At 41.5% G+C, this 25,009-nt stretch overlaps 1 protein-coding gene across 8 annotated transcripts in view; it reads left to right on the forward strand.

Annotated features, from left to right (window-relative positions):
* PPFIA2 (protein tyrosine phosphatase, receptor type, f polypeptide (PTPRF), interacting protein (liprin), alpha 2) overlaps positions 1–25,009 on the forward strand; it is a 414,803-nt gene that overhangs the window by 362,662 nt on the left and 27,132 nt on the right. For 7 of the 8 annotated variants that reach the window (XM_015413721.1, XM_015413717.1, XM_015413720.1 and 4 more), the window contains one exon: positions 2,949–3,042. In XM_015413721.1, coding sequence (XP_015269207.1) covers positions 2,949–3,042 — 94 coding nt within the window. Of the gene's footprint in view, positions 1–2,948; positions 3,043–18,930; positions 18,940–25,009 lie in introns of all 8 variants that reach the window. The other variant, XM_015413722.1, reaches the window with a different exon arrangement.

Genomic DNA, 25,009 nt, shown 5'->3' on the forward strand with positions numbered 1-25,009 from the left:
CAGTTCTAATTTGGGCACATATTTCTTATGTAATATCAGTCTGGTCCCTTTAAGATATTCTTTCATATTTTTAACGACATGAACTTTCAAAATACTTTCTCACTTAAACATAAATCATTACATCTTCTCTAGGTAATCAGCCCATTACTTTTACCTTTTCTCTGCAAAGCTCACTCTGAAAAGCAAACTGCCCTATATATTTTTTTTATCAGCCATCAGTTAAAATATTACAGATATCCCAAACATGTTGTTTCACATAGACCAACCCTTACTTATAAGTTTCACTAATCAATTGAGACACTAAAGATAGTCAATATTTGTAACTACAGATTATATTCTTAAATCATTTTTCAAATGTCAATATAAGCTCAAAGAAAAGAAAGAAAAAATAAATAATATATGAACAAGTATTTCTTAGCAGCTAGAGTTCTGCTTTAAGTAGATCTTTATCTCATTGACCAATTAAACCAAGCAGTCAAGATATTTTTATATATAAATTCAAGAAAGAGAAAAAGAAATAGTAAAGAAACAAGTATTTCTTAGCATTTAGGGTTCCACTATAGATAAATCTTTATCTCCTTAATCAGTTAACTCATGCAAATAGTCAGGATTTATTGTTACAGATACTTATGGAATACAAGTTTCTTCTGTTTCCTCTGCAAAAGCCTCCCCAAAATTGTTAGCCTTCTATGTCTTCGATCTTTGAAAGTCTCATCTTCTTCCGTCTGGCTTATGAAATAGCACATAAAGTCCTGTCTCACCTACCTAGCCAGGGCTGTCTTGTATCCAGCCATCCCCAATGTCAAAGTCACTGAAGAGTCTCCAATGTTACAGCTGAATGAATCTCTCATTCTGAGTGTTAAGTGTTGAGACAGTTCCGGCCGCTCCTCGCTTTGTAAATTATATGATGTCATCTGTGCTTGATCGTCTGGCACTTCAGGAAACATAATCTCTCTTTCAAAGAACTTTTCCAAGGCTTGAGAGACAGTGTCCATGATCTTTATCTCTAATTGTGCTATAAAGAGATCCCAATAGTCATCTGACAACTGTAATATTGTTCCAAAGGCATTTTCCTTCTTATCCATTGCTCCTGAACAAGCAGCCTTCACTCACAATCAGTGAACTACACAGATAGAAAAGTCATGGTCGCCATTTTAGATCCACAAGCCTGTCCTCCTTTCCATAAATCAAATTAGCCACTTTAAAAGTAGAATAAGTTTCTGTAGAAGTCTTTTCCCAGGTAGCAGATAGAAGATTTCAGTGTAAAGTTTAGCCCATCTATTTAACAAGTAGGGAACTCCCCCAAACTCTGGCAAGCCACAAATCGCAGGAGTCTCTGCTCCCTTTGCCTCTGGGGAAGATTTATGGGGGCAGTCAAATGTTCTTTTCCAAGTTTGAAGTTTGTAAGAAAAAAGCCAAAAGTACTCACTAAATCTTCGCCAAGGATATTGGTGATGAGGTTTGAAGGCCCTTGTATGGGGGTTGTTCTTTCAAAGCTTCTGCTTCAAGATGATCTGATTCCAGCTTCTGCTGTTGCCACAAGCAGGGGGTTCAGATAAAAGTCTTCTGCCACCAGTTTCCTACACTCGAGGTACTGGATAGACTCCTGCCCAGTCCTGTGTATTCAGAAATGTCAAGAAAGTCCACTAAAAAGCTCCAAAAGCTAGTGAAACTCAGAGAGCCCTGAGTATTCAACTAGTTCGTTGCACAGAAGCCCCGCCTCCCACATCATCGCAAACTCCATAGGGGGCCCTCGGTGCGGAGGTGCAATTCATTGATCCCTCGGTTAAACACATGGGGGAAAACCGGCACAACCCCCCCCAACTTACCCACAGTTGCATCTGATCACGCACTGATGGACTGCGCCCGCAGCATCAAAGGGAGGTGTGGTCATGCAACTACAAGCCAAATTCCTCCGGAGGAAATAGCCTTGCTTCCCCCCTCCATTTTTTCTGGCGCATGTGACCGCAACCATATTGCGTTTGATTTAAAAGTATATGCATGCATGATATTATGTCTTCTCTCCCCTATGGAGGGGTATGGACAATAGTTTGTTTTCAAACAGCAGAAAGTGTACAAAAAATAAATAGGTGATCTTGGTATGTACATTCATTCCATTTTCACTTCGATTGAACAGAATGTGCAACATTTTTATGGTTCCAAAAAACTGAAAAGGCTGTTTGGCCAGAGGTGACAGTGGGGCAAAAACATGTGAAGTTGTACTTCCTCAAATCACTCTGAGATATTTCTATTCTTCAGGAAGCTACTGTAGGAATACAGCCACCAAATTTCATTCTTTCATTAATACATAAGAAGCCAAAGTTCCTTTACCATAAACTCAGGGTTTATCATATAGCTGCCATCCAACTTTCAGTATAAAATACAATTAACCTCTAATGTAACTAGGGCCATAGATTTTTTCAGTGTCTTTAGAAAAACAATAAAATCCCAGAACTCTGGATGAAAGCACATTCCTCTGAGTGTTTGCCATTTAGAAATGATAGACTTTAAGCAATATTTTTCAAGCAACACAGGAAGTCCTTTTCAGAAATCCCAGTTGTTTAGAGGACACATGCTTATATTCCTTGATTAAGATCTGTTTCTGGCAGGCAGGCAAACAAGGAACATTTCTCCCACCTGTCCCATTTTCTGCAGGTAGACAAACCTAATACAATCTTTTTGTTTGATACTGTAGGAATTTGTTGTGAACTGAACACATACATCCTTTCATAGTTTTTAAAATGCATTTAAATCTAGAACATGGTTTCCTTGTAAATAGTCATATTCATCCCAAGGTAGATTGCAGGCCAATAAGCAGCTTTAGGATTTATAGCCCTAGGGATTCCACCACCCCCCAATCAAATTTAAATCTCACAAACAAAATGTGAAGCTAATAGAACTCTTGAAAAGAATTATAAGGGGAAAATGTCTTTCCTTTTTTAACATAGGAGGCTACATGGAAACTGAAGCTGCTGTACAAGATTCTCTGGGACTGGGTAAACTTGGGACACAGGCAGAGAAAGATCGAAGACTAAAGAAAAAGTAAGTTACTTGGCCATGCTCTTTTCATGATGTCATATGTTAGTACATCCCCTTGGTGCTGGGTTGGCATCAGTTGCATCTCTTAGTAGACCCGGTAGGTATTTCTCTCAGTAAGAACCTATCTAGTGAACAAAACTGATAATACACTTTATAATTATATCATTTATTGTAACTGACAAAATGGTATGAGTTTAGAATTTTAATGGTGTACGTTTGCAAAAAAAATAAATGCGGTACTTGTGCCAAGTGCAGTTTTAATGAGTAACCACAACGGATAGTTTCTGTTCCTTTAATGGGAATATGAGGAACAGAAAGTGTTTTTATTTATCAATGAATAGTCTGTTATAACATGCAAATGCTGTAGTAAATTTGTTTGCTTGCGGGGAGGACGGGGTAAAAATGTCTTAAATAAATAAAATAAAAAATTTTAAGCCATGAAGGTGACAACTTAGATTTTTGTATACACAAATTATGAGATAATTATGGTTCCTTGTGCTGCGCCTACTTGTAACATTACCTTCCAGCAGATGCTATGACTTAAGACACCCAAAAAGACTATGACAAAATTTAATTATTCCTGTTTCTCAATGTGTTCATGCTGTGTAGAGAAAAAATGTGTTTTAAAAAATGGGGGATAAAAGCTGTAAAAATAGCATTTAGTGTTTTAAAGTGCCAGTTTGGTGTAGTGGTTAAGTGCGCGGACTCTAATCTGGGAGAACCGGGTTTGATTCCCCACTCCTCCACTTGCACCTGCTGATGTGACCTTGGGTCAGTCACAAGCTCTGGCACAGCTTTCCTTGAAAAAGAGCAGTTTCTGTCAGAGCTCTCTCAGCCCCACCCACCTCACAGGGTGTCTGTTGTGGGGAGGGGAAGGGAAAGGAGTTTGTAAGCCGCTCTGAGACTCCAAGTGAAGGGCGGGGTATAAATCCAATCTCCTCCTCCTCCTCCTCCTCCACCTCCTCCTCCTTCTTCTTCTCATAATGGTCCAAATTGGAATTTTCTTCATAGTCTTCTCATATGTTTGTATGTGCTTAGAAGGAATCAGAACCAGACTTTCTGATGATCATGCATATGCCCCATTGTCTACAGAGTTCAAAAGTCATTAAAGTCAAAGTCACATCCTTAATAATTTAAAATTGATTTTTGTCTCGGTAAGCTTTTTTCTTGCCCTCTCATTAATCAACATATCTTTCTTGTACATATTGAAAGGTCTCTAGATTACAGCTTTTTGAATGAAAAATGAAAATGAATGTTGGTTTTTTATAAAATGGGTGTATAGTGTGCCATAGGGATGGGCATGAACTGGGAAAATGTGATTCAGTTTTGGTGCAGTTTGTGGCATGCCCAATTCACAAACCACTAACCTTCATGAACTTTTAGCTGCCAAACGAACCTGTTCATTTCGTGAGGTTTGTCTTGTGGTAGAACACCTGCCCCAGCACGCTAGAGACACCAAAGTCACAGGAGATCTCCAGCTGACTCTCCTTGATCTGCCACCCAAGATTGGTAAGGATTGGATTTATCGGTCCGAGTTATGGCCCCCCAAAGAAGGTGCCCCAGGAAAGTGCTTTCTGAGGAAATGACAGGTGCAGGTTCAGGAGTGTATAGAATGGAATTTGTGCAAGCTAGAAAAGCCCCTCTGGCTTACTCTCCTCTACCTGCCTTCTGAGTTTGGTGAGGATTGGATTTATGGGGTCTGAGTTATGCCCCCTCCAAAAGGGTGCCCCCAGGAAAATGCTTTCTGAGGAAATGACAGGCACAGGTTCAGGAGGTTCAGGAGTGTACAAATTGGATCTTGTGCAAGATAGAGACATCAAAGTCACAGGGGGCCTCCCCCAGATGCTCCTCTACATGCCCTCCAAGTTCTGTCCTCCCATTGCTTTGAAGTTTGGTAAACATTTAGACTGAGTAGAAACTAGCTGTGGTCTTGGCATTGTAGTACCTGCCGTTTTGCCAGCAGCACTACAGATAAGATTAGAATTTCAATAGCCAATCCAGCAAAAGAACCTCCTCAGGAAAACTCCTCCATTAGCATGTCACAGCCTGGGAAACTCTACAGGATAATGACTTAGCCTTACCCCACCTTCCTGAGTAGATATAAATTACCTACCTACCATTTTTCTTCTCACATTGACACAGAAAGTACTTCATCTTTCTGTGTTACACCTCTAAAGATGCCAGTCACAGCTGCTGGGAAAACATCAGGTACTACAATGCTAAAACCACAGCCATACACCCTGGAAAATCTACAACAACTAATGAACTCTGGCCGTGAAAGCCTTCAACAACATATTGAGTGGAAACTGTCTGGAAATGTATCTGTTCACAAGCTGCCACAAACCTCCACAAACAACTTGAAAGTTTGTGCTCGTTGACCTGCCACAAACTTCACTTTGTGAACCATGAACCAGCCAAAATTCATCACAGATTTTAGTTCATTAGCTGGTTCATGCCCATCCCTAGTGTGCTACATTAAGAAACGCTTCAAATATCCTTTCCTACAGGCAGTGCAATAATTGCAATAGGGAAATACTGTCTTGAATATATTTGCTTTAATACTGGCCTAGTTTAAGGTGTTTTCAGGATTCCATGCTGCTGCTAAGTACATCCTGTGCTTTTCAAGAGAAGCAACATCGTACAGTTTAAAGAGCTGTCTTTTGGTTACCTGAATATGGTACAAGAAAGCTTCAAAAGAACTGTGCCTCCTGCTTCATACAAGAAGGAACAATGACAAATATATGAAAGGATATAATCTAAGCTCTATCTGGCCCCATCCACTTTCTAAAAACACTTGGCGGGCACCAGTTACCACATTGGGGATCCCTGCTCTATATTATATTATATCTCTCCTGGTGACCACCAAGTGCTTTTAGAAAGTGTATGGCGCCAGATGGAACTTTTGCTCAGAAAGGCTTCTGATTGGCCATTAGAGATTGGATTGGATTGGCAGTTTTTTAAAGATGTTGCTTTGGCAGCAGCTGCCACCACAGCACATGAATCTTCACAGTGTGATTGAAAGTAAACTGTGGCAGCCAGTTTGTGTCTGACTCCACCTCCTGCAACAGCCATTTAATGGCTGCACCACCATGCTGTGTCAGAATTCCAAAGGTGCCTGCAGACTCAAAAAGGTTAGGGACTATCGAGCTTCTAGGTTCAAAATCATAGTTGTATTGTTTGGCTACAAAGTATTATAACACTTTCCTTGCCTAACTCCCTTTTTTTCTAAATATGAATTAACAGAAGTCTCCCATTAACAATCAGAAAAGGAAAGTGGGTTCAGTATTAGGTGGACAGCATATACCTACTTTTTGGTGTTTCTTTACTACTCATTTAATCTTAGTGTGTCATCAATAGAGCAAATACATGCTAACCATTCAACATTGTTAGGTCATTGGTACAGAGGGCTAATGCCATATAACACTGCACAGATTACTGTAGATCTATAGTCGTTTAGACATAGAAATCCCCCAATGTGATAATATTTTAGTCTTTTGAAATGTTCTGATATATGAAAGAGTATGAAATAGCAAAGACAGTTCTAGATCTCTGCTCTGCAGCACTCTCTCCTCTTCCTTCTTGTAGTTCTGAAACAGCAACATGTGGGGCTGTCTTCAGGTCCTATTCTGGACCATTTCAGTCAGCTCTCTCAGGACAAGGTGGACAGGATTCTGGACACTGTGAAGACCACCATTTGCCCCCTTAACCCATGTCCATCATGGCTGTTGAAAGCCGGTAGTGATGGAATATGGGGCCCTCTGGGAGATATTATCTTGTCCCTAAGTTTGGGGACCTTCCCAGGGGCTTTGAAGGAGGCAGTGGTGAGACCACTCTCAAAAAAGCCATCTTTGGATCCTCAGGATCTGGCCAAGTACCACCCAGTGTCGAACTTGCTGTTTCTGGGTAAGGTGGCTTTCCTGGATGACTCCTGTATCCTAGACCAATTCCAGTGTGGTTTCTGCCTTGGTTATGGGACAGAGATGGCTCTGGTCACCCTCATGGATGACTTCTGGAGACACCTTGACTGAGGCGAGTCAGTACTGCTGTTGTTACTAGATATAACAGTGACATTTGACACAGTCGACTATGACCTTATAACTCACTGCCTTGCTGAGGTGGGGATATGGGAGGCTGCTCTGTGGTGGCTCACCTTGTTTCTCTATGGATGGAGGCAGAGGGTGACAATTGGGGAGAGGGTTTCACTGTGCTACCCAATGGTGTGTGGCATCCCACAGGAAGTGATCCTCTCCCTTATGTTATTTAACATCTACATGTGCCCCCTCTCTCAGTTAGTCCAGAGGTTTGGGCTGGGCTGTCACCAGTATGCTGATGACACCTAGCTATATCTGTTGATGGATGGCTGACTGGACGCTGCACCAGAGGTCCTGGCCAGGGCATTAGAAGCCATGGCTGTAGTTGCAGCACAGCCACGTGAAATTAAATCCATCAAAGACAGATGTCCTATCCCTGAGTTGTGGAGGGATGGACTTAGGGATCCCGTTCCAAGCCCTCAGCAGGATGGCATTGACACTATCACCAATGGTAAGGAGTCTGGGTATGATCCTGGATGCCTCGCATTCTATGGGACCCAGGTCACAGCTGTTGCCAGAACAGCTTTTTACCATCTCCAGCTGGTCAGGCAACTGGTTCCTTATCTCCCTCCTCATGATCTAGCTACAGCGATCCATGCAATGGCCACCTCTACGCTGGATTACTGTAACTCACTCTATGCTGGGCTGTCCTTGACTTTGACTCGGAAACGTCAAGTGGTCCAAAATGCAGTGGTGTGTGTCCTTATGGGGACACCTCTTAGGGTACATATCCTACCAGTCCTCTGCCAACTACATTGGCTTTCAGTAGAGTACCGAAACCAGTTCGAGGTTTTGGTACCCTTCAAAGCCCTAAAATGGTCTGGGACCTACATAGCTACAGGACTGCCTCTCCCGCAAAGAGTATTATGCCCATCTGAACAATAGCTGCTGGTGGTCCCCAGCCCCAAGGACATCTTTTTAGCTCTGGCTTTGGCCTGGTGGAACACTCTCCTGAGTAAGATCAGGGCCCTGAGGGATCTGCTTCAGTTCTGCAGGGCCTGTAAAATGGAGATGTTCCACTGGCCCTTTGGTTGAGGCAACAGGTGTTTCATCATTCTGGCCTCCCCTGCTCCACTTCCCCCCAACTTCGCTTATTCAATAATTATGGGGGGGGTGCCCACTGCCCTTTTTAATCTTGGGCATTTTATAGATCAATGAGCTGTCTTTGTATGTTAAATTATGTTAAATTATTGAACTGCAGAATGTTTTGTTGTTTTATATGTATTTTTAATCTGTTGTGAGCCGCCATGAGCCCTGCGTCCAGGGAAGGGCATGATAAAAATCCAATTAATTAATTAATTAATTGGCCTCAGATTGCTCTGGTGTGCTGCTGCCTGAGAGGAATACTTCTCAAATCATGCTTCTCTATCTTGTCTCTTTTCATTAGGCTGATTCATAATACATATACAATCCCAAATTAATCACATCCTAAATTATTTATTTACTTAATTAATAATCCATTTTTCTCACTGAGACTCAAGCTGGATTACATTTTTAGAAGTTTTTTTAAAAAATACTTTATTATTCGACAAGAAAAACACTATATTACATATGATAAACAATGCAATAAAACCGCCTATTTTTCCCACAGACATTACAACTTTAAGTCTGCTATAAAATGCCTGTATTTTATAACTGTATTTTATGCATTCTACAGAATAAAAATGTCAGAACTTTCCTGAGTTGTCAAGTAGGCTGTTCCACCAAGTGGGAGCCACAAGAGATAATGCTTGAGTATGGTCACCTGTTGTGACGCTTTCAGAAGGGTTTGCTCATATGAGTAAAGGGTTCACAGTGAAGCATACTGAGAAAGGCAGTCCCACTATGCAGATGTGTGGATCTTAGGCCATGAATAGTAATCAGCACCTTGAATTAAAATCAGAAGCTAATTGGTAACTGACTACTGGTGTGCTTTTCCTTTGGAGGAAGTCTTCTGTAACCTAGTTAGTATACAGCCAGTCTATTTAAGGATGGAGGGGCTTACTGTGTGGAATCGCTTCATATTTAAATGTGTGGGCTAGCTTACAGTAATTTAATTTCCTGAATTCTGATACGGGTTTATTTATTTATTTTGGTTTATATTCCACCCTCCCCATGAGCGGGCTCAAAGCAGATGACAGCAGCGAGTCCACAATGGGAGTTAAAACATTTCACAATAAATAGTTAAAACAGTTAAAAACAAAGCTACAAACGAAAGACAAATAGCACTGCAGCTTAGTAAGGGGCTATAGTCACACACACTAAATAATCCACTTTCAATCTACTTTCAGTGCACTTTCCAACTGGATTTTGACAGTTCACACAGTAAAATCTCATTGAAAAGTGCACTGAAAGTGGATTGAATGTGGATTATTTAGTGTGTGTGACTGCAGCCATAATAGTCTCGAAAAACTGGAGCTGCTAGGCCATAATCCAGACTGTGGGGTTTCACCTGATGGGCCGTACAAAGATGGAAGGTTCAGAAAAGGAGGCCAGTAGATGGAATAATTGGATGCCCACCACCTCACCCAATGGCCTGATGGAACAGCTCCATTTTACAGGCCCTCTGTTTTACAGGTCCAGGCTCCGTTTTACAGTTGCATGTTTTCTTGTGACAGCATACTTCACTATTGATATGAAAAAGACCTGAGAATTGGCTCAGTGACTTGTTTTTGTTAAAATCCTTGTTGGTGATTTCCAGAAATGTGGAAACTATTTTAGGTCTTTGACAACTAAGCATTTACTGGAGAATTCAAAAAGCAAATGAAGTATTGGACTTCACTATAGAAAATGCCATTTTAAATCGTGAATGGTGACCGGAAGGAGAAAACTTCAAGCAAATTAACTAGAAAATCTCTTTGTGATTTAGAGTCCTGGATAGTTATGATCAACTCTTCTCTGTTAAGTTCTATTGAATGGGGGATTTCCATTTCTCCCTATATGGTAGATAACTTATTGCAACTACTGGATCCTTTCTTTAGAACAGTTATTGTGTTGGAATCCATCCTTTGGAAAGCATGTCAGTTTAGTAATGATTTGTATATGTTCTTCAAAATACCAACTGTTTCACATTGAAGGGGTTTTTTAAAAAAAAATTCAGATGAATACCTTCTGACCCCTCTGAATTTTTCTGCTTTGAAATGTCAATTTAGTTATAGAACACTGGAATACATCCTGGAGCCCAAACTACCTGCTGTTCAACTCTTTACTGGCCTCTGAATTGTGTAGACATTAACTGTATATGAGATTTGCTCCTGAAAACTTGCTCTGGTAGTTGTCTGTGTTCAGCCACCAATTTAGTCCTGTTCAGCCAGCAATCTAGAGAGAAGGAATGGGGAGGGGATTGAACTCACTAGCCCTGCCCTGATCTCCACATATTTATCCTATCTTTGATATATGCATACACTTACATGGTCTCTACACCTACCATCAAAATAATTCACAAATCAGGGCCAGGATTAGAAGGCTTGATCCCAGTTCCTCTTCTATGTACTCATTCTCCCTAGTTTGTGTGGTTGCTGCTCTTTAGGGATTAGGGATCTTGCTTGTTATTACTCCAGGGATAGTTCCGCTTAAACAAAGAATTTTGCTTGGGCATCAGTGGCTTAAAAGTCCCACTATTGCATGATGGACCAGAGTACCCGTTCTTTAGATTGAAAACACTACATTTTTTATGACAAGATAGCTTTGGAAGTGTTACTTCTTTTGCGGGACAGTTTCCTGACGAAATGAAGTCAAATCTCCTTGCTTCAAGAATTGGAAGAGAAGCTTCATAACAAAATAAATATTTATGACTATGCTTGCTATTAAGTAGAGATGGGCACAAAAAAAATTTGGTTTGTGACAGTTCACGACATGCCCAGCTCGTGAACCCAAACCACCACAAACATTTAAGAGCCAAACAAACTGTTTTTATTTGTGAGGTTCATGGTAGAATAGCACTATGGTAGAGAAACCAAACTCACATGGCTGACTCTCCACTACTTGCCCTTCAAGTTTGGTGAGGATTGGATTTATGGGGACCAAATTATGCCCCCCAAAGAAGGTGCCCCCAGGAAAAGTGCTATCTGGGGAAATGACAGCTGATAAGCAGTCATTTTGACCGGTGCCAGTTCAGGAGTGTATAAAATGGATTCTGTACAAGCTACAGAAATCAAACTTACAGGGAATCTCCAACTCACTCTCCTGTACCTTTTCTTCACGTTTGATGAGGATTGGATTTACAGGGTCCAGGTTATGGTCCACCAATGGAGGGTGGAAAAACAGCAAAAAGCAAGGGCAATAGAAGCCCAGCAAAACAGAATCAAAGTCCCAGAGACTCTCTGCGGTATCCTGAATTGTCAGCCTTGTTTCGATCCCCCCCCCAAGAGCATTCCATATTTCTTTACTTTCTCATCACCTGCTCAGTTTCCAAGCATGCTAATACAAGACAAGATGGGCAGTGACAAAAATCTCCCAGTCCCATTAGTTCCTGGAAGAATTAAACAAACATACTATCAAATATGGGTGACTCACAGTGGGAAATCCACCAATTCAAGAGGCAGAAAATTGATCAACATTTGTGTACGGTGCAGGGAGAACTCAACATCACTCCAAGTTTTTGAGCTCTTTGCACAGTCCACAGAAGAAAATGACAATAAAATGGATAAAAATAATATTACATCTAGTCTGCAAGATCAAGAAACAAGGGCCTGTTAAATCAGCATTTCTTCCCCATGTGGTTAGTTTGATGTTATTCAAGGTATGCTTCATAAATCTACTTGGATTCTTACTTAGAAGAACAGCTGATTCTGCTTAAAATGACAGGAGCAGTATGGCTCTGAGACAGCTTGGTGTTATAAACTGAACTATGGTACTTTATTCTGAACTACTTTTATTTATTTATTTATTTGGGAAAGATAGCACACAGGGAATTCATAGTAAGTGTGGCATCTTCTTTAGTTCCCTGATCCAACTGCACTATGAATTTGTTTTGCTTTTAGGTGAGCAAGGTTCTACAATTAACTGTTTGATGTACAAATAGCTTCTCCCTATGTCAGTTTCAAAATGCAATAATTCAGAAGCACAGAAAAAAGAAGCCAAATGGAATCAGTGCAGGAATTCAATCCTATTTCATTCTGTGCTTAAATGTAGAGTTCTCTTTATATAGATCCATACTAACCAAGACTAGTATGAAAAAATTTGATTAAATTAAAAGACTGGGTTAACTGGGTTGTTATTTTCTCCACAAGATTAAGCACAATTATACCTATCCATGCACAGATACATATAATAAAAAAGCCACAGCTGTTTATATTGCCATGGTGGTTTGAAAAGGGTATTCATAATCACAGGAATAGGAACAGCTGTTTCTGTTAAAATAATAGTGAGTCTGGGCAGTGACAGAGATTGCGATTAGGATCCAGTTCTCATTCCTAATATCTCAGGTCAGATCCTTTGAGCCAAAAATTATGCTCAGTTATATGCTTCTGATCAGCTTCAGTAAAATTAAGTGGAAAAATTATTGTAGACTTAAATGTATATATTGTTTATTAGAGAAAACAGCAATAGCAGTGTTAGTATTTTGGAGGATTCGATTCAGAATTCATTTGAATTGAAAAGCAGATTCCTAATTTCCAAAATCAATGAACAATGCAAGTTTGGAGAGAGAGTGTCACGGCAGGACCAGGGGGCGTGACACAAGCAAGCAAAAGACAAGGAACAGTCCGAGGTCAAGCCGGGCAAACCAGGTAGCAAGGTTCAAGCAGGTTTAAATCACAGTCCAAAAGCAGGGTCAGACATACCAAAGTTTCAAGTCCATAAATCACAACAATACCAGAGGAGTCAGAGATGAACGCAGGGTCAACAAAGCCGAAGGTCAAAAGCCGAGGATCAAGCCGAGAAGAATTCCACAAGGTCTGGAGCAGAGATGCAAGGATTCAGGTCCTGAACAAACGACGTTGCCAGCACAAATGACTGCTGGCAACAGACTTGCATATATACAGTGCTAGCTAATCAACTCATTAGCTAGCCAGGAGTGAGGACAGGATCCTGTCAGTAATCAGGGCTAAGAGATCTTCTGGCACGCATGCGTGCATTCTGCCTTCGCTCTCTCAGCTGTTGTCTTCTTACATTCCTGAGCCTGGTTACAGGTGGAGGTGAGTCTGATGATGAATTACTGGGCTGCAGCAGAGACTGATCCCTTGCAGGTGTTCCCTGGGAGGCTCTATCCTCCTCACCACTTAGATAGCTTTCAGCTACAGGATCCAGTCTTTGCCTTTCTGCTGCAGTACTGTCCTCAGGAGCCTGTTCAGGGTCCTCAGGAGCCTGTTCAGGGGCATCAGCAAAGGCAGGCATGACATCAGCAGGGGCAGGCATGACAGAGAGCTTGTGTAAATGTTATCGCCTTTCAAAATTAATTCTTGATTCTGTTTTCAGAGAGAATCCTTTTTAACTGTATCACCAAATTTGTTCATTAGTATATTATGCAGCATTAGTTCTTGAGCTACATACCATCTTGAACATAAGGTCTTCTCATATAACTTGGGAGTTTTTCCGTCTATTTAATTGACTAGATAACAGGTTCTCCAATGCTGACTAAAAAAAATTCGTGCATCCCCATGCCCTCTGCTCTTTCCTCACCTTTTCCCTGGACAGCCCCTTTTCAAAGTACACACAGCAAGCCATGTATGTTCTATGAGGCTTCTATTTGGAAGAATAAAGTGAGATCTTTATCAGCTACACTTTGAAAGCCAAAATTGCGGGGGGGTTAGTATCTGTACATGGCCTTCAAGGTCAGGTCTTTGGTGTCTAGGCTTAACAGGTCTCCCACTATGGCAGGAGGCCTCCCGCCAGCAACCCCCATTGCCTACTGCTGATCTGAGTGGCAGTGGGAGAAAAATAAAATTAAAAAAGCAACGTTGGCAATGGCACTGTGTCACTTCTAGGTAAAACCGGAAAGTGTCATAGGTTAGCTCTAGGATATCACTGGAAACTAGAGTTACCCTTTTTCACTTCTGTGTTTTTACATGGAAGTGATGTAGCAAGTCACATGCACCTCCTATGCCCCCCCAGCCTTCCCACCAGTTGCCAGACTTGGCCTGATAACCCTGCTGGCCCCTACCTGGTAGCTCTGGCCCCTACCTGGTGGAATGAGCTCCCATACGAGATCAGGGCCCTGCGGGACCTTTTACAGTTCCTCAGGGCCTGCAAGGCGGAGCTCTTCTGCCAGGCTTATAACTAGGACGACAGACGTCCTGTAATGTATTCATAGCTGCCATGAGTACATTAGGATGTGTGTGAAACATCCCATTGGGAAGCTATGTTAAGCTTCGTCTTGGACAGGGGATTCAAGTCCGAGACTAACGACCCAATCACATTCAAGCAAGCTGCAAGCGGGAACGTTTGTGATTGGTCCTTATGCGCTCAACCTGATAGGTTGATTTGTGTATAGTAGGAGTGGCTACATTAGCCGGGAATGTTTAAATACTGAGCAGTTTCAATGGACAAACTGTTCGGGCTATCAGATGATGTACCGTGTCGAAGAAGTGAACAAAGAGCTGAATAAACTTGAGTCTTTTGCTGAATCACTCTCCGACTCATTGTTAAGCGCCGGACTTAACAATTGGCGACGAGGATGGGACATGGGGACATGGGGACATCCCTCTTTACTGGGCCTCCCCTCAATGCGTCAGAACTGCATACCAGAGTTGGCATCTGTGAGGTTTTAATGTCAATGACAACGGCACTAGATGAAGGCCATTGTGGTATTTCACTAGTGTTTTAATTGTATTAATTGTGTATTTTGTATTTTTATCAAATTTGATGTAACCTGCCCTGAGCCTGCCATGCAGAGGGGGTGGGATATAAGTCGAATAAAATAAAATAGGGCCACACTCAAAAAGCCTTGGCTCAAGGTCTTGTCAATCTCACCATGTGACTGAAAGGGACTTTGCACTGGAGATAGCAGAAAACTTCTATACTGGTTAATACTTTTCAGCCAGAATCTAGCTTAACAGGTGGAAAGGTGCCTGGAAAAGCTTTAAGAGCTGCTCATATAAATAAAGAATAATATGACTCAAAACCTGAACTTCCAGTATTCAGTTGAAAAGTGTCATTGGCTATTATTGTCTAAAAAGGGGCCACAGTGGCTTAGAGGTTAAGACGCTGAGTTGCAGACTGGACTGTCTGTAGCTCGGCAATTCAAGACCCTAGTGCTGCATGATGGAGTGAGCTCTCGTCTCTGGCCTCAGCTCCTGCCAGTCTAACAGATCGAAAGCAAGAAATTGCAAGTAGATAAATAGGTACCACTTTGGTGGGAAGGTAACAACGTTCTGTGCACCTTGGCATTTAGTCATGACGGCCACATGGAAACATCTTCAGTCAGTGCTGGCTCTTCGGCTTCGAAATGAAGATGAGCACCACCCCCTAGAGTTGGATTTGATTAGCTTTTGAGCAAGGGACACCTTTACCTTTTTATTATTGTCTATGGATCCCGAGTGGTGCTCCCATTCCTAGAAAACATAGATAGTTCCATTTTCATGTTAGCCAGATGGGTACAAGATGGGCTCACTGTCTGTCCTTATAAAAGCCATGCATGTCCTCAGGGGTTCCCAGATCTCAGTTGGGGTAGATTACGTTCAGTTATCCATTGAATTGCTATATGCTCTGTTATATTTAGTTTGCTCTGTACACAGATTGTGATGTGGCTGCTCTGAATTCCTTGTACAAATTATATTAAGTGTGTTAGCCCAGGCTGGATGGAGAGGAAATTCAGTTGAATGTATGGTTTTTATGAATAGCAGTCTCTGCAGATGAGGCTGCTGTGTGGGGCGCATTTTAACCACTGCAGCAGCCTCTCGGTATAGAGTTTCAAAATTTGTATAGATCTCCTCACTTTGTATATCTCCCATGCTCTATCAGGTCCTTTTTATTTTTGTTGACTTTTAAACCAGACATGTTTGGCTTGTTTATCTTTAACAAAAATAATAATTTTGTCAAGTACAAAAAACTGCTTTTAATGAGTCTAATAATTAAGTGCAATTTTGCAAACAAATCAAAATCACATTAATTGCATAACACTATGATTACTAGCCACCTGTTTTTTGAAATTAGTGTAGCCCATAAGGATGCATGGTTTTGTCAAGCCCTTAAGAACATTTATTATTTCATGCCTCTTAATTGTCCATTATTCACGATAGCCTATTCTGGCATGGAATTTGTGACTGTTTCTCTTGTGAGGGCTCATAAGAAGCCATTATATGTTAAAAGCTCTAACATCCACCAAGGGAGTATTTATTTGGTGCAATGGACATAACCTGCCCCCAAACAAAGTAAATTATAAGATTCAGCAGTCTTAGTCAAGAAAGATGAATATACAACACTTAGAGACTAGTTATACAGTGAGTGAGCTCGAGGCTCCATGCACGTCTTCGATTCTGGTTTTGTATCATTTCAGCCCACTCAACCTAGAAGAAGTTGACAAACTGCTCCTAGCTGTTCGCCCTACCACATGCTGCCTTGATCTGTGCCCGTCATGGCTCATTAAAGCTGGCTGCGATGGGTTATGAAGCACCTTGAGGGAGATTATCAACGTCCCTCACAGAGGGACAGTTCCCTGGGGTGCTCAAGGAGGCAGTGGTTCGCCCTCTCTTGAAAAAACCATCTTTGGATCCAGCTGAATTGGCCAACTATCAGCTGGTTTCCAATTTGCCCTATTTGGGTAAATTAATAGAGAGGGCAGTAGCATTTCAGCTACAGAGCTTTTTGGATGATGCTTCCATCTTAGATCCCTTCCAGTCCGGCTTCCGCCCTTGACACGGGATGGAGACAGCACTGGTCACTCTCACGAACGACCTCTGAAGGCATTTGGATCAGGGCAGTTCAGCGGTGTTGTTGTTGTTGGACCTGTCGGCAGCGTTCGACACGGTCGACCATCAGCTACTGACCCACTGCCTCACTGACATTGGAATTCAGGGGCTTGCCTTGCAATGGCTTGCCTCCTTTCTCCATGGTCGGGGACAAAGGGTGGCACTAGGGGAACAGCAGTCCAGGAGGCACTCACTGGACTGTGGAGTGCCTCAAGGGGTTGTGTTTTCCCTGATGTTGTTTAACATCTATATGCGCCCCCTTGCCCAGATTGCCTGGAGGCATGGGCTGGGGTGTCACCAGTATGCTGATGACACCCAGCTCTATCTGATGTTGCGCTGTCGGTCCAGCTCCATACTGGAAGACCTAGACCAGGCATTACAAGCTGTGGCCGGATGGCTAGGCTGAGCCGGGTGAAACTGAATCCAGTGAAGACGGAGGTCCTGTGCCTGAGTCAGGGTGGTGCGGGGGTAGGGATTCTACTCCCAACCTTTGATGGGGTGCCGTTGGTGCCAGCGCCGGAGGTAAGGAGTTTGGGAGTGCTCCTGGATGCCTCCTTATCAATGGAGGCCCAGGTAGCAGCCACTGCCAAGTCAGCTCTTTATTATCTTTGGCTAATTAGGCAGTTGGTTCCCTTCCTCAACTGCAATGACCTGGCAACAGTAATCCACACGATGGTCACCTTGAGACTAGACTACAGACTGCAGATTCAGAAGCTGCAGCTAGTGCAGAATGCTGCGGCCAGGCTCCTGATGGGTCTCCCCAGGTGGGAGCACATTCAGCCTGTGCTAAAGACACTGCACTGGCTGCCAATAGCATACCGAATTTGCTTCAAGGTGCTGGTTCTTACCTTTTAATCCCTATATGGCCAGGGTCCAACATACCTGAGGGACCACCTTTCCCCATATCTACCCCAGAGAGTGCTACGGTTGGGGTCACAAAACAGACTGACCCTCCCGGGCCCTAAAGATGCCAGGCTTGCTATTACCAGGGCCAGGGCCTTTTTGGTGTCAGCTCTGTACTGGTGGAATGAGCTCCTGGAAGAGATCAGGGCCCTGCGGGATCTTCTACAGTTCCGCAGGGCCTGCAAGACAGAGCTCTTCCACCAGGCCTTTAATTAGGAGCCGCCACCACACTAACAGCTTTAATTATTGTCCTGGCCCTTGGTTTTCAACACCTAGGCTGCGCTGCCCGTTGTCAGGAAGATCTTGAGTAGAATGATGGTGAGATCTGTGTATACTCTTATATGCCATCTTATAACAACTATTTATTATGCAGCACTTAATAAATTATGACTGTTTATAATTGAACTGTTTTAGATGATTTTATGTTATTTTAATTGTGTCGTATTTACTGGTATAAGCCACCCTGAGCCTGCTGTAAAGCGAGGAGGGCAGGGTATAAATCAGATAAATAAATAAATAAATTATACATGGTGGGTTTTTCCCCTTCAGGCAAATGCAGGATTGGGGTTTCTCAAGTGCCCTGAAAGAAGCACAACAGAGGTCCTAATCCTTGTCAGCTATGTTTTCATAATGTCTTGGTCACACAAACTTAGGAACTGCTCACATAAACAAGAGCACATATTGTATATTGACTTACACATTCAGTGAGGCTATTTTTTTTTGTAATTGTACCAGTTTTGTATATTCTAAATTGAAGTGCTGTCCATTGAACATGATCTTTGTATAAAAAACAGATACCAAAAGGTATGGAAGCTACGGTTACTGATGAAAATTCTAAATCTTTTTTTTAATGATTTGATGCTAGCTAAATGCATTTACTCTGTATGGGGATATGTATTTAGTTTTAAAAGAGGGAGAGGCAATGTTTCTTTTTTTAAAAAATGCCATTCTTGCTATGCCGCTATTTTAATTTCTTAATCTATCATATAATTTCCTTTATAGATTGACATATATTCATTAATGTTTGTGTGCTTTTCTTTTCCATCCATCTCTCTTCATCTCATGAAAAGCACATCTGGGTAAGTTAAATCACAATGGTTGCTGATCACGACCATTTTCAGCACCATGTTTGAATTTCTTATTTTGTTTCCTTCTTTTATTATTATTTCTTTGTTTTTATATAACCATTTTACGTTGCAGATCTATGTGGAAAGTTAAACTCTATTTTTAAATATCTAAGCTGGGCAACATTTGAAGCCTTTTTCAAGGTGTACTCATGTTTCTTCTTACCCAGTGATTATATATGAGATGAACTGGGTGAAATACTAGATAACTGAAATAAGTTACAAAGGCATCATTGCACCTTTGTGCTGTAGGTTTAGTATTTTACTCAGTTTTTTTTGTTCATTCTGTTGTTTTATATGAGCTGCATACAGGACAACAGGATTTTGTGCTAACTTTTCCACTCTTGCTTTCATTTCTTGCCAATTCAGTTAATTTGCAAGTTGAAAATATGTTTTATTGCTATTCTGAATTTGGCTTAAGTGATTCAAAATTCATCAGGCCTTATATAAATTGTTCCATGAAACATATGAAGAATTACATGAACTTTAGCACTTCAGTGAGTATGCTTATGAAAGCCATTGGTTTGGTGAGAAGGACAGGAGTTAACTAATTGTTTAATGTTAAACTATATCAATATAAATGTGTGCATTAAAATATGGGCCTAGTATACCTGAGAAGTCCAGAGAGAGTTAATTGTATATAGCAGAGCTGGTACAAGAGTATGAGGTTATGTATTCTGCAAGTTGTGGTATTCTTCATGATTTGTTGTTTGATTTGGAACAGTAATTCTTATCATAATTCAAAGGTGTAGTAATTCTTTATGGTGGGTACTCATTTATTACAAATTACATCTCTGTGTACTGAACATATGCTTTCAGGAAAGGGAGTAGAACATGAAAGCTCATACCTTGAATAAAACTTTGGTGGTCTTAAAGGTGCCACTGGACTCAAACTTTGTTTTACAGCTTCAGACCAACATGACTGCCCACCAGAAAAAAGAATAACACTCACCACCTTAAAGTGTATGAATGTGCATTTTTATCCCATGGTTATAGCATTATTTAAACAAACAGAGCAAATTGTGTGTTTAAGCAAAATTTCCCTAACTTTTTAGATTAAAAAAAGATTTGTTAGTTGGCATATGGGTGTTTATTGGTTTTTATTGACTGGGATTAAGTACAGGCAAGTATACCCACCTCAAGTCTCTTTGAGAAATGTGGCCTATAAACTAAAAAAAAAAGTGGTAAATTAACCCACCTATCACATTTTATCTCACCCTTCCTCCAAGGAACCCAGGGTGACATAAGAGTGAGAAGCTGAGTAAGCATGATTGGCTTGGGGTCACTGACAGTGCATTCCTAGACACCATTACACCTTTCTAAGTCCATTGAAGTCAATGGGTTTAAAAGGGTATAAATCTGCTCAGTAACCTTCATGGCTGAATGGGGATTTGAACCTGTGACACTCTAACCATTAAAACACACTGGGCCTAGCATAAAACATATTCAAGAAATAAAGAGAGTGGGTTGGATAAAAACAACAACAACAACAACTGAGAACAATGTTCTGCTTGTGGCTCCAGTACCAAGGTGAAGGGCTGAGCTGAGCACCCAGGATGAAAGTTCTGCTAAAACCCACAACTTCTACACTACTTTAATGTTTTCCCCAGTTGAAATAACACACACACACACACACAATTTTCAGAAAGAGAGGATTAAAATTGGTCACAACTTTATTGCTTATAGCTGTAGTAAGCCTTGGCACAGCATGGGGCAAGGATCCTACTCATCAACTGATCTGCCCATCAGTCGATGCTCCGTTGGTCACCTTGGGATGGCAGGTTTTGGATCTCACTAGGGCGGAAGCCCAGAGGTGGTCTCCCCTGTCACCTGAGCATGAGGGTAATTCCCCGGACATGCCCCTGGGCTGGGCGTATCAGTCACCACTCACGCCAAGACCCCTTAAAGGAATCCCCACACTCAGGAAATGGGCCCGCAGGCTGATTTTCCTGATAATGGATCCGACCCTATGCTTACACCGCCAAGTTGCGGCAAGAAAAACAAATATACAAATCCCGCATGCAACCTGTCTAAAGGGTTGGGAGGGAGGGCCAAGCTGACCAACGGCTAAAGATGGCAATCTGAGGTGGCATGGTGCCCTAAATAGCCATCAGGTGCCCCCGCCCCCCACGTCCCCTCCAAGCCAGCTCATAGGGTTAGCACCACATCAGCAAGTTCCAGCTTCCTGCACTTGGCTCAGCCTGCCCCCTCTGCCTGGCAAAGGAGGGGAGGGGGTCCATGGCTGCTCCCTGCTCTCACCCTTCCCTGCAGCTGTGCAAACAGGACCCAGGTGGGTCCGGGTCCTGGCTTGTAGTATAGATCTTTGATGTAGCCCCCTTTATGTCATACCACCTGCGCTCTCAGATACAATGTGGAATGGAGGGCTGCAGAAGTAAAGGGGAATCAGTGAAAATGACCCCTCCCTTGTTAAGTAGAAATGCCATTCCATTCATGAAATGCAGGTTTAGATCCAGCTTATTCTATGAGATAGAGTTTTAGAGGACTTCTATGATGTCTTTTAAATTGTGTTAGAAATGCAGTTAAACTTTACATATAATATAATACACAAAAACTATTGACCGTTTTGACTTTGCTTCATAAAGATACAGAAATGAATGATCAAGTTTCTTGACAAGGAAAAGTTTCAGAAAAATCCCAAATAAACCAACTCCATAATTTTCCTAGGCAGGTTGGTTCAACTGGGGCCCCTATTCAGTGTGAGAGTTTCTGGCATAAATCCTGCAGAAATAAAAGGGAACCATGCAAAAGTACGTTTCGTTATTTTTTTTTCTGAACCTTGTTCAATTGGACTTGTGATTTCTTGGGTAAATACTCCACCGTGTAGTTTAAACCCTCTGTTCTTCAATTTGTTGCTATTTACTAAGACTATTCATAAGATCCTTGTTAAAGAGCCCATGTCTAGTGGGATTTGTGTGTTTAATTTTACTGGAATCTCTCCTCTATAATGAGCTTATTGACAGAGAGTGTGATGGATAGTCCATTGCATGGGAACTAAAATCAGTATCTTCTTGAAATATAAATGTTCCCAAGTAAAATTCCCCCGTGTTAATGCTAAACTTACTTCTTCCTAATTTGCATACTTCTTAGAAAGAATTAGCCAGTTTTTTCTTTATTGTATGTGTACAACTGAATTATAAGTTGCATGATTACTACTAGACCTAACACTGAATAGCCCAGATTTATTTTGAAATGGTGCAAATCATTTAATTTTATAATGGTGATTCTCCTTAACAATAATTCTCATTAATTCCATTAATTCCATTATATATAATTCTCATTATATAATAATTCTCATTTATTCCATTGGAGAAAAGACGACTGAGGGGTGACATGATCGAGGTTTATAAGATTATGCATGGGAAAGAGCAGGTAAAGAAAGAGGTACTTTTCTCCCTTTCTCACAATACAAGAACTCGTGGGCACTCCATGAAACTGCAGAGCGGTCGGGTTAGAACGGATAAAAGGAAGTACTTCTTCACCCAAAGAGTGATTAACACATGGAATTCACTGCCACAGGAAGTGGTGGGTGCTACAAGCATGGACGGCTTCAAAAGGGAATTAGATAAGCATATGGAGCAGAGGTCCATCAGTGGCTATTAGCCACAAGGTATAGCTAGGGGCTCTGGGGCAAGTGATGCTCTGTCTTCTTGGTGCTTGGGGGGGGTCAACAGTGGGAGGGCTTCTAATAATATATATATATATATATATATAGCTCTTTAAAAAACATTGAAAGATAAATAACTGTCACACTTGATAGTGACTGTCTACAAGCTTTTTGGCAAAAGCCATAATACCTCAAAGCTTTGCATACAGATGGTTGCAGGTTCAGTCCTCAGGCTCTACAGTTTAAAAGATATGGGGAAGCAGGAGTGGATATCTCTGAGACCTAAGAGAACTGTTGGCATTTGGGCCAGTTTCTGATTCAGTATAAGGCAGCTTCATATTTTCAGCAGGCTGAGGAGCATGTGTTCTCTAGAGCCTGCATTCTATTTATATAGGCCAAATAATATATTAAATTACATTTTCTTATTTTATTAATATAAATTTACTTATATAAAAATTTGTGTCATGGAAGCATGAGTATGATATAAATATTTCTGTATGATAACCCAAACAGCAAACTTTTTCTTGGCCCTTTGGCTCTTGATCCTTAACTTGCACTCAAGGGCTTGCATGTCTGGCCATACACAAACCTTATAGATGCAACAGGAAGGAGAGGAAACCACAGCTGAGATGTTTTGCAGCTTGTTACATATTCCCCCAGCAATTCCTGTAGTGTAACATCCCTGTCTTTTAGGGCTGCTTCATATACTACACATTCAGCAGGTACACACCGGGACGTTTTATTCTACATAGGGGTGTGCAGTTTTTTTCTTGGCATTTTTCAGTTCAGATCTATTAGACCTGAAATCCTGAAAGAAAGAAAAAAACCACCTGAATCCGAATACCAGTGAAGTATTTAGATCCAGGATATTTTGGAAATCCTGAATTTTTGGGTGTCCAATAGACTCGAACCAAAAAACACGGAGGAAAAAAAAGTGGCAAAGCTACTAAAAACAGCTGAGATGTGGCTCAGCTGGGGCTCTTTTGGGCAGATCCTTTAGACCAGGTTGCCCAACAGATCTTGCCAAGAAGCTGATCCTGCAGGGAGAACTCTCCCCACAGGTTCAGCTTAGGCTCTGCTGGGCAGCCTTATTTAAACTGGACTTCCCATCTGAGCCCACACAGGAGCTGATCCTGTTGGGGCTCTGCTGAGAAGCCAGTTTTGGTGGTAATTCCCGAATATATCCAGAATTTTTCTGGGGATTTTTTTTTTTGTTCTCCTGAAAAATTTCGATACATTTGGGAAGCCAAAATATGCCTGAAAATACCAATAAGGTTTTTTTTGGGGGGGAGGGGGGTATATTTTCGATTCAGGTAAACCCAAATGCACACCCTTAATTCTATATGTTTAAAGCTGCTATGCATCTTCTTTTAAGTATAAATACTTGCAGTGGCATGTCTCTTTATATTCACTGGGTATTTGTAGTGTATATGGTTTTTCAAAGTGTATTTTAAAATATAATGACCTTAGGAACCTTTTTGAATTGAAAACATAGTATAGAAATGTTTTAAAGAAACAAATAACTTTTAAAAACATTGCTTCAAATATCACAATATTTTTATATAAGCCATAGCGTGCAAAATGCAGCTCATTTGTGAAAGTTGCTTTGAATACTGCAGGTTCAGTAAGGTACACAGGGCTCTTTTTGTAGAAAAAGCCCAGCAGGAACTCATTAGCATAATAGGCCACACCCAACAGCAGGAACACATTAGCATATTGGGCCACACCCCTGACAGCACAGCTCATTAGCACATTAGGCCGCACCCCCATGTTACCAGAAGTGTGGTTATCCAGCCACACCCACCTTTTGCTTGTTATTCTGTTTACCTTGTTTGTTGTCAAAACCCAGGACCTTTTTTGTAGCAGGAACTCCTCCAAATGTTAGGCCACACACCCCTAATGTAGCCAATCCTAATGAGTTCCTGCTGTTGGGTGTGGCCTATTATGCTAATGAGTTCCTGCTGGGCATGGCCAACTTGGGAGCCAACCGGAACTCCGTTCCTGTGCGTTCCTGCCCAAAAATAGCCCTGTCTATAACACATAATGTAAGAAGCTGGTTTTTCCCTTGCTGTACCATGAAAGAATCTAACATTTTGATATCTCAATAATATCTAATTGAAAGAAACAAAAGAATATTTGAAGGTAACTAGCTTCTCAAGGCAAATATTCTGGCATGCTGGCTAGTTCCTTGAGTGTCATAGGCCCAGGACAAGTTCAAAGCCTAGGTTTAAACAATAGGTAATACATTAACCAATGGCGATCTGGGTTGTCAAATGCCAAACTCCAGGTGGGACCTGGAGATATTTCAGAATTACAACTGGTCTCCAGACTACAAGAATCAGTTCCCATGGAGACTGTGGCAGCTTCAGATGGTGAACTCTATGGCATCAAATTCCTGCT

The sequence above is a fragment of the Gekko japonicus genome, unplaced genomic scaffold (assembly GCF_001447785.1).
Source record: "Gekko japonicus isolate JY-2015 unplaced genomic scaffold, Gekko_japonicus_V1.1 scaffold649, whole genome shotgun sequence".
Taxonomy (NCBI): Eukaryota; Metazoa; Chordata; class Lepidosauria; order Squamata; family Gekkonidae; genus Gekko; species Gekko japonicus.